This window comes from Eublepharis macularius, chromosome 12 (assembly GCF_028583425.1).
Source record: "Eublepharis macularius isolate TG4126 chromosome 12, MPM_Emac_v1.0, whole genome shotgun sequence".
Classification (NCBI taxonomy): domain Eukaryota; kingdom Metazoa; phylum Chordata; class Lepidosauria; order Squamata; family Eublepharidae; genus Eublepharis; species Eublepharis macularius.
In genome coordinates, this window is record NC_072801.1 from 68,102,363 (window position 1) to 68,113,409 (window position 11,047).

The following is an 11,047-nucleotide window of genomic DNA, read 5'->3' on the forward strand; positions in this document are numbered from 1 at the left end:
GCACTAAGAAATCTGGGCACAGTTACGTGCTGAGTTGTGACCTGGCCCAAGATGGCTGCACTCCGTGTTCAGGTTCTCTGCTTTCAGCTCTGCTTTCTCACCTCTGATAGCACGACAGCGACATCTCTGCCTACACATACGAGCGCACCCTCATGATGGAGCAGCGTTCCCAGATGCTGAGGCAAATGCGCCTCTCTAAGACCGAGAGGGACCGAGAGGTGAGCTGGTTTGGGTCGCGCCAGGGCAGGAGGGGAGAAGTCGCAACATCAGCCCTTTCCGGTTGCTCCTTCGGTGACCCACCTGAGTCACCTGCCTTCCAGGCCCAGCTGGTGAAGGACAGGAACTCCATGCTGCGGTTGACGAGCATCGGCTCAGATGACGACGAGGAGACAGAGACTTACCAAGAAAAGGTGCACATGACCTGGACCAAGGACAAGTACATGGCATCCCGCATGCAGAAGCACAAGACTCTGGAGGGCTTCCAGGACCTGCTGAACATGCGGCCGTAAGCACTCGCTGACTCACTGTTCCGCCTAGACAGCAGCGGAGGGGAATCTTCAGACATCCCCCTCCAGTTCACTAAGCAGAATTCGTTCTTGCCTGGCATTCTTTTAAAAAGTCTGGTGGCACCTTTAACATTTTTGGCATCAGCTTCTGCCAGTCTGTGGCCGTTTTCACATGTCTTTAACATAGCGTGATCACAGAAGACCGCTTCCTCGCACAACTTTTGACGCCATCCGTTAACAAATCAGCAGCCACGAAAGTGCCATCATCACGGATGGCGTCAAAAATGGTGCGAGGGAGCAGGCAGCCTTCCGTGAGTATCGTGTTATTTTAAAGAGGTGTGAAAACCGCCTTTGTCAGATGACAGAGGCTCACAAAAGCTTATGCCAAAATAAGTTAATCTTTAAAGTGCTGTATTTTGACTGCAGCAAACTAACAATAGTTGTGCTTATATACCACTCTTTTTTAGTATTTTTTTAAATTTTAACTCAGAAAATAGCATTAGACAGTGAACAAAGTATCAGAAATAGAATATGTAACAGCTACAAAATATTTCTCTTCATCCCCATACTTATTTATATTAAAATACACTATACTCAACATTTTATATGCAGCATTTAACATTATATTCAACATTTAAAATTCTGCAGTTTAGATTACTGATTTAACTATTGGTCTACTTTACTAAATTGTTTTTTTTTAAAATTATTCATTTATACCACCCTTCTAGATGGATTAGTGCCCTGCTCAGAGATGTGAACAAAATCAGTGTATTATTACCCCCACAGTACAGCCGGGGCTGAGTGGCTGACCCAAAGGCCACCTGCTGAGATCAGGGCAGTAGCGAGATTCAAACCAGCAGTGCTGATTCACAGCCCAAGTACTTAACCACTATGCTACAGCAGCTCTTGGCTACCCTATGTCCCTTGAAATCCTGAATCCTCTTGAGTAGTGACACAAAGGGCTGGATCCAATGGAAGGGATATTTTTCAGCAGGATGACTCTCACCTCTCCAATCTCACTGCAGTCCAAAGAATTCCCTAAAATTTTGATCCTGAGGGACCTCGGACCCCTGGGACTCAAGGGAAGAATTTGCAGTGGAAGGAGGGATTCAGCAAAACTCTTCCCCCTCCAATTTTTGTTGGTGGAAATCTACCGTTAGATCCAACCCCAAGATTGTCTTTTCATATATATATATATATATTTGTTACAAGTTTTATATAATCAAAACCAAATCTAAAAAAACTAGAATTATACATATAGCAATAAAACAAAACAACCGTTTCTGACTCCCAGCATAACTTGGGGTCATGGTTCTGAGTGCATTTTGGTGCTGAGCAAAGAATTTCCCGTGGTGTTTGGGTGGCCTAACCTACCTTACCGTGTAGCAGTAAAAATAAAATGGTGGAGGGGAGAACCAGGTACGCAGCTCTGAGCTCTTAGGAGGAAATAAATATGCTTATCCCATGCTGGATCTTAATTTTGTTCCCTTCCCCCTGCCACTACAGGGATCAGTCCAATGTGCGGCGCATGCACACGGCGGTGAAGCTGAACGAAGTCATCGTCAACAAGTCCCACGAGGCCAAGCTGGTGCTGCTGAACATGCCAGGCCCGCCCCGTAACCCGGAAGGAGATGAGAACTGTATCCTTTGCTGTTGGTGGGATCGTGTGCTGGGCTGTGGAGGGACCGGATGTGGGGCACACAGTGTCCCGGTGCAGTGCAGGCTCCTTGACTGCCCTCCCTCTGCAGATATGGAGTTTCTGGAGGTCCTGACGGAGGGGCTGGAACGTGTGCTACTCGTGCGAGGTGGCGGCAGTGAGGTCATCACCATCTACTCTTAGGGGCGCCAGAAGGGCTCCCTGTTGAGGGACATTTTTGACCAACCATCATCTGCATTCTGCCTGTCACCACCTGCCACTGTCTCCCAAGGAGAGCCGCTATCAGTGCCCCCCCCCCCCTTGCTGCCACTTTCCTGGGGCTGGCTGGCTTTCCCTTCTGGGAGAATGGAAGGCAGAAATTTCCCCTTATCTGTAAAGGAAGAGAAACCTGCTAGGAACAGAAGCACAGACCGGGAGTGAAAAACTGATTTTATTGAGATGGGGGGATAGCTCCGGGTAGAATTTAGTCTCCTCGTCCCTTACCCCGTGTAGGGGACAGGAAGGCAAGTGCGGTTTTGGAGTAGGAGGGGTCAAAAGGAGTAAAAATCAAGTTGGATTTCCTCCTCCCTTTTTTCAGTTGCTGCTGCCCTCTGCTGGCCATTATGAGAATTGAGCAATAAGCCTTTCTAGTTCAACATGGTTTGGAGGAAGCGACCGGACTGTTTCCATGTTGGAAAGACATTGGGTGGCTGGTGCCACTACAGAATGGGGTGGGGAGGTGATGCTACTGGGAGGGAGATGCAGCGCCCCCTGTGCCATTCCCTCCTCCTAGCCAGTGCCAACGTCTTCCTGCCTTTGACATCAAAGCAGGGAGGACATTTGGAAGGACGGCCTGAGCTTGTACAGTATTTAATCCTCTTCCCTGCACTCTCGTGGCATCTTGCAGTCCCAGATTCACCGTTTGCCAAGGAGAGAGGCAACTGTTTGCCCTCTAAATCAGGCTGGAGGTGGCATATTGATGAGAGAATAGATGCAGCCGCCCTGCCCCTTCCTCCCTGTACGACTCTGGCAGTCCTATCCGGCCAAGGCAGGCAGGCCTTTTTTCCTACTTGCTGCCTGCAGGAGTTTTGCAGTGTGCTCTGTTGTTGAAGAGGCTGCAACAGCTTTTGGCTGCGAGTTGGCAAAGGCAGACTGCAGGCAGGGTAGCAAAGCGGCTTTGGCAACAGCTCCCTGCTTCCTACTGCAGTCTTACGTTCTGGAGCTGCCACCACTTCCCTCCCCCAGACTTGGCTGCGAGGAGATGATCAGAACTCTGTCTATGCCAAACAAGAGTGAGCTTTTTTAATAACAGGCATGTCCGTTGCAAAGACCCACCCTGTGCTGTATTGCGAACATCGGAAAAGCACCCCCACCCCAAAGATGGGAAAGGAGCCTCTCTGCCTGTCACCCTACCCACTTGCAATGATGGATATCGAATTCTCCTCCACGCACCCCTGGCTCAGTAGCAGTGCGCAGGGACCACTCCCCTTGGGGTAGCCTTAAAACAGACACGTCTCCAGACTCTCCAGTCTTTATTTTGAAAGGGAATCTCACACAGTCGTTGCGAGAGGCTTTTTAATTTATTGGCAACACGGTCTTGTTTACATAGCATCAAGTTTTAGTGTGTGTGGATTTTCCTTTTGTTTTTTTGGCTTCTGAATTATGTAAGTAATAAACTTTTTTATATATTATTTTGTCTGTTAGCTGTCTGTTTGCTAGCAAAAGTTTCTAAGCAATCCACTTGCCCTGTAACATAAATGCACACGATACAGCCTAAGCCTTTTCATTATTGTAATGAATTCATAAGCGGCAATGAGCATGTTGTATGTTTTTTAAAAATTCAATATGCATACGGCAGTAAACCAGTTGCTGTGATTCATGAATGTTAATCACAGGATGACGCTGGCAGCAATAGAGGACTCACGCATGCAAACAGATCGCTGGAAATCAAATTTTAATTCCCCATCACATATGCAGTGCCATTCAATAACCACATTGTTTGTTCAGCTGGTTGCCATCACCTCTTGAAAAACATCTGACCTGTTAAGAAACAAAGCAATGGAAATGCTTGTGCAAAAAACCCGGTGACTTCGCCATTCTACTGGGTAATTATTCTAAATAATTTATACCAGCATTTATGAATAGGGGACAAAAACAGGGCCCTGAAGCCACATCCCCTTCCTTTGGCCTTCTGGCCTCATTCGGTAGCCTTCGCTGTTCTCAAGAATGATTCGATTATTTTCTAAAATAAGAAAACCGAAGAAGAGTTTTGCCATGCCTGCTTCGAGGGGAGGGGCAGGGGGAGACACTCCTTTACAACATTTTTATTCGGATGGCAACAAAAGGGGAAGGCAAACGGAGCAGCAGTGCGGGGGAGAGAACTTGGCCAGATGGATGACCTCCCCTGTGGGCGGAAATAAGTCCTTTGTGTTTACATCTGTATGTCCAGATGTTCTTCAGTAGGACCAAACCTCCTTAAAACTGGTGAGCGTTCTCAGTGAGTTGACGGAAGGGAAAAGAGTATTTGGTGGTGGAAATCCAGACCTCGAAAGCAGCAGCTGGGTTCAGGGACCAAATAGGGTCATAACACTAGACCTCCACCGGTGAATTCGATGCGCTGGGAATCGAGAGAAGAACAGAGCATCATCCACACACCTGAACATTTTCTAGGCTGAGCAATATCCTTATTGGCAGGTTCCAAAATGCTGGGCCCAAGCAGAGAACCTTATTATCACTGTGTTCTTGTAACCCCTCTTCTAGCAGTGATTTTTCTCAGAGGAAAGAGTCGAATGAGAGCGGTCCTAGGTCGCCCACCATCCTTGCACCTGTCACAACATTGCCCCCTTCTATAAGCCATTTCAGGCCCCAGATTCCTCCCTCACTCACCTCAGGGGGCTCAATGAACGCCAGCCAGTCTGAGGCGTGAGTTGGCAGCAGCCCCATCGACTGGCATTTGTACACAGCCAGGGCCAACCCGAGAAGGTTGCCGATTAAGTACACCAGACCCTGCAGGAACTTCTGGCTTGAGCTCTCTAGTAGCTTGAAGGCTGTGGGAGGGAAAGGGGACAAAACAGTCTGCAGCTGGGAAGAACCAACTTCGGCCCGTTTTGATCCAAAGGTGTGTTTGCACCTCTGGAATGACATGCCACACGTGTTACATCTGTGGAAAGCCACTGCAAATTCTTCTGAACATGAAGCAGTTCAAGGGACAGAGGAGGCATAGCAGCAAAAAGTTTCTGCTCTGGCATGTTTAATGATCCACTCCATACTGCGTGAGTTCAGGCAAAGACTCGCTCCTATTAGAAAATCTTAGCAGGAGGGCCATTTAAGCAGCACTTTATTTTATCCTCAAACACACAACACTGCGAATGAATGACTGAGTTTGACCCAGTGAGCTCCGTGCAGAGTGCAGGCTTGAAGTCTCCTAGTAATCCTACACTCTGAGCCCCACTCCGCATTGGCTTGCCTTTCCTTTGTCTGATGTTCTGAGTGGCAAACTTGCCAGGGCCAAGAAAAACGCCGCAGGTAAGCTGACATCTCTGCAGAACAATCAGCCCTGACACGGCATCCAGACCCAGAGAGTCCCAGTTGAAACGAAAACAGCACCAGCTGCTCTCCATACATCCCTGGAACATACCCACCCAAAGAAACTACTCCGCAACAGCAAGAACGTGTGTGTTTTTGCATACAGAGTAAACGAGAGTGAATTGTTCCTCTTTTCTTTCAGGGGGAAGTGTCCAGCCATGTTCTCTCTCGTCTGGACTCTTGTGGTTCAGTCCGGGGCAAGTTTGCTATGCTTTTTGTAGTCTTTTCTGCTAAGATCATAGATGAGAACTGAGTTCTCGAGGGAGGAAAAGGAGGTAGGATGAAGTGAAGAGAATAAGGGTGCAGGATCCAACGATTCTAAGAGATTGCTGAGATTTTAGAAGGTAATGCACTTACTGGCCGAGATGGACATAAGAGCTTGGATGGGCCTCCACGCCATCATACAGACCATCATGGTGGGGAAGATGGAGATTGTGTTACCCGCCATGTACATGATGAATAAATTCATGGGGATTTGCTTCAAGGGGCCCAGGGCAATATCCCAGCAGCGCTGAAAAGGTGGGAGAGAAAAGGGGCTGAATCCAAGATACAAACGGAGATTCAAGTTTACATCTCGCTTTCCCGAAGCCCAACAGAGGAGATCCTTGCCGATTCTTTCTGCACCTCCTCAGAGTACACTAAGGGATCCAGTTGCTAGCCCCGCCTCCTCACCCCTACAGTACCTTTTCCACTAGAATACGGTCTGTCTCTTGCACGCTCGTGTCTGGCACCTGCTTGTCTGAGTACCCTACAGGATACATAGTATCCCCTTGCCCACCGCCTCGGTCACTGCGGCCCCTGGCAAAAGAAAAAAAGGTGAGATGTGCTTCAGCCAAATTCAGGTATGTTCCAGGGATGCAGCCATGTCCCAAGATCTGCTGACTCAGGATGCCCATGTCTTGACCTCCAAGTAGGTACTCACCTACTGCCGCTGCCTGGGCCACTTAGCTCAATGGCCCATTTGAAACGCCGTCCACGGTTGGTTGCAAGCCCTCCTGGGGTGCTCATCTCTTCCTGAAACAGAGACAGTCCCTTGATGAGCCCTCTACCTAGACCCAAAGATACTAACCTCCCCGTGTCATGTCTGCACCTCATCCACGCCATTATTTTAAACTGAGCTGTTAAAATGAGCCATTGCAGTTTCTATGAACCATTGTTGATGCTGCACCTTGATGTCATATTGCCAATGCCATGAATTGCCTTGCTTTCACAGGCTTACTGAAGCCGCAGGTGCCTTATCTACATGCTTTGAAGCTCCCAGAGCTTCTGACCTTGTAAACTGTTCATTCTCATGAATCACTGTGTTTCAACTTTAATCTTATGCCTTCCTAGTGTCTGGACTTGATATGTAAACTATGCATATGTAACTATGCATATGCATATGTTTACTTGATATGTAAACTTCGCGCCAAAAGTTGTGTTTTACTGTTGGGAGGGGGAATGAGTAATTGTGCTCTATAAGAAGAATGGTTTTCCCACATTTAAGTATTCCTGTCAACTTGCTTGTACGATTGCTTTACTCTTGAGCAATCCTATGGACATATCTGTGGAATTGATCAGATCCCTAAATAAAGCCTTTCAACCAAGATCATGGATTTCTTGCTGTGAGGGTGCAGGGGTTTATCTGCCACAGCCTGTCATCCATAGACTGACACCCTGCTTCAACCTTCAGTCACTTTTGAGAAATCACAAGTGGTACACCACCTCCCCAAAACTTCTTGCTTAGCATTCACACCAAGAGAAACTGGATTCAAATGTGACCGTCAGCCACAGTCTCCCCAAATAACAGGCAGAATCGCCGGCTCCCACAATTGGCTACTCACTGATTTACCTCATTTAAACCCAATCCTTGCTCCTAGCGGGAACCAAAGTGGCTTATACGTGTCCTTTCCTCCAATTTATCCTCACAATAACCCTGTGAGGTCCAGCCCATGGTTACCTAGTAAGCTTTCACGGCACAGTGGGGATTCCCACCTAGATCTCCCAGCCTAGCACTCTAACCACGCCACACTCTTTGAGTGTTCTCAAAGCAGTACGACATTCATTACGAAGGTCAATGTGCATTAAAAATGGCTGTGAACAAACAACCCAAACCCTTCCCCTTTCTCACAGGAAACCAGCCAAATCTTTCACATTCTGCTCCCTTGCAAAAAACGATAAAGCCATCACCAGCCTGCAGGTGCCACAATTTCCATGGCCTCTTGACCCCAAGGGGCTTTCCTTTCTGAGTTTTCCAGTCCCACTCAATTCCTAGTTCTTCCGTCTGTTCCCCCCTGAAGGCAGTTGACACACTAAACTCCCCAACAGTGGGCTACAGTTGCCAGCCTCCAAGTGGGGGCTGGAGATCTCCAGGAATTACAACTGACCTCCAGGTGATGGAGATCAGTTCCCCTGGGGAAAATGGCTGAATTTGAGGGTGGACTTTATGGCATTATACCTCGATGAGGAGCCTCACCTCCACAAACCCTGCCCTCCCCATGGCTCCACTCCCATCTCGAGGGATTTCCCAATCCAGAGCTGGCAACCCTAAGAAGTGCTGCTGTCTCACCAGACACCCTTTAAATCCATAAAGAACTTACTCACCTGGATACTTACATCTTCTTTTCATCCTGCTCTCCCTCCGGATTTGTTGCACCTCTCCATTTTATCCTCACAACAACCCTGTGAGGAAAACTCACCTGAGCACGCAGTGGCAGGGAACTGGCGAGGGGGAGATGATTCCCCACTCTGGGTTGGGAAATGCCTGGACACTTGGGGATGCAACCTGGGGAGGCGGCTTCGGTGAAGGGAGGGATCTAAGCAGGGTATAATGCCCTAGATCCCACCCTCCAAAGCAGCCGTTTCCTCCAGGGGAACCGATCCCTGTCCTCTGGAGAGCAGTTGTAATGCCAGCTCTCCACCCACCATGTGACGGCTGGCAATCCTATCGCAGATGGAGAAATGTCACCTCTACCAAAATCCCAATGATCTCGTGTACTGTGCTTGCCGGCTCCGGGTTGGGAAATTCCTGGCGATTTGGGGATGCGGCGAGATCTGGGCAGGAATCTCAGCAAAGTCTAATGCCAGAGAGTCCACCTTCCAACGCAGCCATTTCCTCCAGGGGAACGGATCCCTGTAGCCTGGATTTCATTTGTGATTCCGGGAGATCTCCAGGCCCCACCTGGAGGTTGACAAACCCTAGAACCTGTCCCCCACTAGTGCCCCTCCCCAAGCGGACAAGCCCACACAGAAAACAGGGAGAAGGTCGGCGCTGCTTCGGCCTCAACCGCCCCTGAGACCCGGCGAGTTTCCCCCTTTCCCCATTGCTCACCGCCTTAACCGAGCCGGCGTTTGCAGAAACCAAAGCAACACTACTTCCGGCTCAGCCGCACTATTTCCGGTTCTCCGCAACACCCCCGTTTCCGGAAACGTCATCAGAGCCGCCCTCCTCCTCGGAATACCATAGAGTGCAGGAAGGGAGCGGCTAGAGGGATGCGAAGACGCACGGTGGAATGGGCCGCTCCCGACAGCCCTTGGGCTGGATTCTCCGTGGCGCTTCTTGAGGCTCCCGCCTCAGCACTGGGGGCGCTTCCTAGGCCAAGGACTCTGGATCGGGAAAAGTCATTTACGCCACTTAATCAGAATTTGAATCTGGGACACTTTAGAGACCGACAAGGTTTTCCCACGTTTCCGGGGGCAGAGCTTCGAAGAAGTTCAAATGGGATCCCTTTTCACAGAAGCAGAAAAGCTGCTGGGATCCAACCAGGGTTGCCAGCTTCCAGGTAGTGGCTGGAGATCTCCCGGAATTACAGCTGGTCTCCAGGCATCAGAGCTCAATCCACCTGGAGAAAATGGCTACTTTGGGGGGTGGACTCTATGGAATTATGCCACGCCAAGGTCCTTTCCCTCCCCAAACCCTACTTTCTCCAGGTTTCTCCCCCCCCCCCCCAGATCTCCAGGAATTTCCCAACTTGGAGCTGGCAACCCTAGATCGAACCCACTCTGATCTTTCACAGTGCAGTCCTAAAAAAAGTTACTCCTGTCTCAGCCCGTTGAAACCAATGGGTTTATACTGGAATAACTCTCTTTAGGCCCAAAGGAGTTAGCCGTGTTAGTCTGTAGTTCAAATACTCAAGAGTCCAGTAGCACCTTTAAGACTAACCGACTTGATTGCATAAGCTTTCGAGAACCACTGCTTTCTTCATCAGAGGTATCTTAAAAGTGCTACTGGACTCTTTAGGATTGCACTGCCAGCTTTTTTGTTTGAAGGTTACTAACCAGGCATAGGGTTATATCCAGGTGGTAAAATCACACAATGGTGTTTGTAAGAAAGGAAAGAGAGGTCCCTTCTTCCCCTCCCAACTGGAATCGACCCAACACAATTTGAACAGCATTTTAAAATGGTTTGGGGGATCTGATCGCAAATCTCCTTGCCTTTCATCTCTTTTCATCCTAAGGGAACGGGGGTAGTTACTAACACATCCTTATATCTGAAGAAGGGAGCTTGACTCTCAAAAGCTTATGCTCTGAAAATCTTGTTGGACTTTCAGCAGCTACTGGACTCCTATCCTGAGATTCAACACTTTTGGGTTATGTCAAACAGAAGCGTTCAGGACGGAATTTGTATAAAGGAATACGGCTGTGTGAAAACAATTTAGGAACATATTTTAATAGAGGTAATGACTGTGAGCTATAGTACTCGTATGTATTACCTTGTGCAATATGTTTTTATCTTGCTCTCACTGCATTATATCTACTTACGTAATACTATTTCTTTTATTGTGCAATACATCATGTGGAATATGTATGCCTTGCTTCAGATTTCTGCTCTCCTAGTCCTATTGCAGTGTTTGCTAGATGTTTCCTCATCCTGTTTATATCGATTTACATTATGTAATTTGTCTTGAGTCACAATGATAATGCAGACTAAAAATAACAAATAAACAAACTGAGTTGACTCAATCTATTTTGGCAGCAGAATTCTCATCCATTATTCCCATTCTTACAAAAAGAGGTTTGTAGTAGAACTCAAAAGCTTGCATACTATTTTCCATTATCTGAAGAAGGGAGCTTTGACTCTCAGAAGCTTATACTCTGGAAAATCTTGTTGGTCTCTAAGGTGCCACTGGACTCAAATGCTAAGATTCAACTGTAGATCGACACAGCTCCCTATCTGAAACTATGTTATTTCATTTATTCTATTTATACTCTGTCTTTCTCACTAATGAGACCCAAGGTGGATGACACGATGTAAGTCAATATGACCCAGAGCTGGGACATTAATAAACATTCAATAAACAATACAATAGGGTGTGGATTGCAGAAATTTGGAAAGCAAGCG

At 47.9% G+C, this 11,047-nt stretch overlaps 2 protein-coding genes across 7 annotated transcripts in view; one reads left to right on the plus strand and one right to left on the minus strand.

Annotated features, from left to right (window-relative positions):
- The window catches only part of SLC12A6 (solute carrier family 12 member 6), a 50,636-nt gene extending 46,566 nt beyond the window's left edge, over positions 1-4,070 (plus strand). For 4 of the 5 annotated variants that reach the window (XM_054992392.1, XM_054992394.1, XM_054992395.1 and 1 more), the window contains 4 exons: positions 111-218; positions 321-505; positions 2,013-2,146; positions 2,255-4,070. In XM_054992392.1, coding sequence (XP_054848367.1) covers positions 111-218; positions 321-505; positions 2,013-2,146; positions 2,255-2,346 — 519 coding nt within the window. In that variant the 3' untranslated portion in view covers positions 2,347-4,070. The remainder of the gene's footprint in view (positions 1-110; positions 219-320; positions 506-2,012; positions 2,147-2,254) is intronic. The other variant, XM_054992393.1, reaches the window with a different exon arrangement.
- Positions 4,071-4,079: 9 nt separating this feature from the next.
- EMC4 (ER membrane protein complex subunit 4) lies at positions 4,080-9,118 on the minus strand. Of its 2 annotated transcripts, none has more exons than XM_054992398.1 (6): positions 9,038-9,118; positions 6,650-6,741; positions 6,411-6,525; positions 6,085-6,238; positions 5,029-5,189; positions 4,080-4,759 (listed from the first exon to the last, which is right to left on the minus strand). In XM_054992398.1, the coding sequence occupies exons 2-6, from the start codon at positions 6,733-6,735 to the stop codon at positions 4,724-4,726; spliced, it is 552 nt and encodes a 183-aa protein (XP_054848373.1). In that variant the 5' UTR covers positions 6,736-6,741; positions 9,038-9,118; the 3' UTR covers positions 4,080-4,723. The 2 variants fall into 2 exon arrangements, with proteins under 2 accessions (XP_054848373.1, XP_054848372.1); XM_054992397.1 differs by lacking the exon at positions 9,038-9,118 and adding an exon at positions 8,311-8,849.
- Between the last annotated feature and the right edge of the window lie 1,929 nt (positions 9,119-11,047).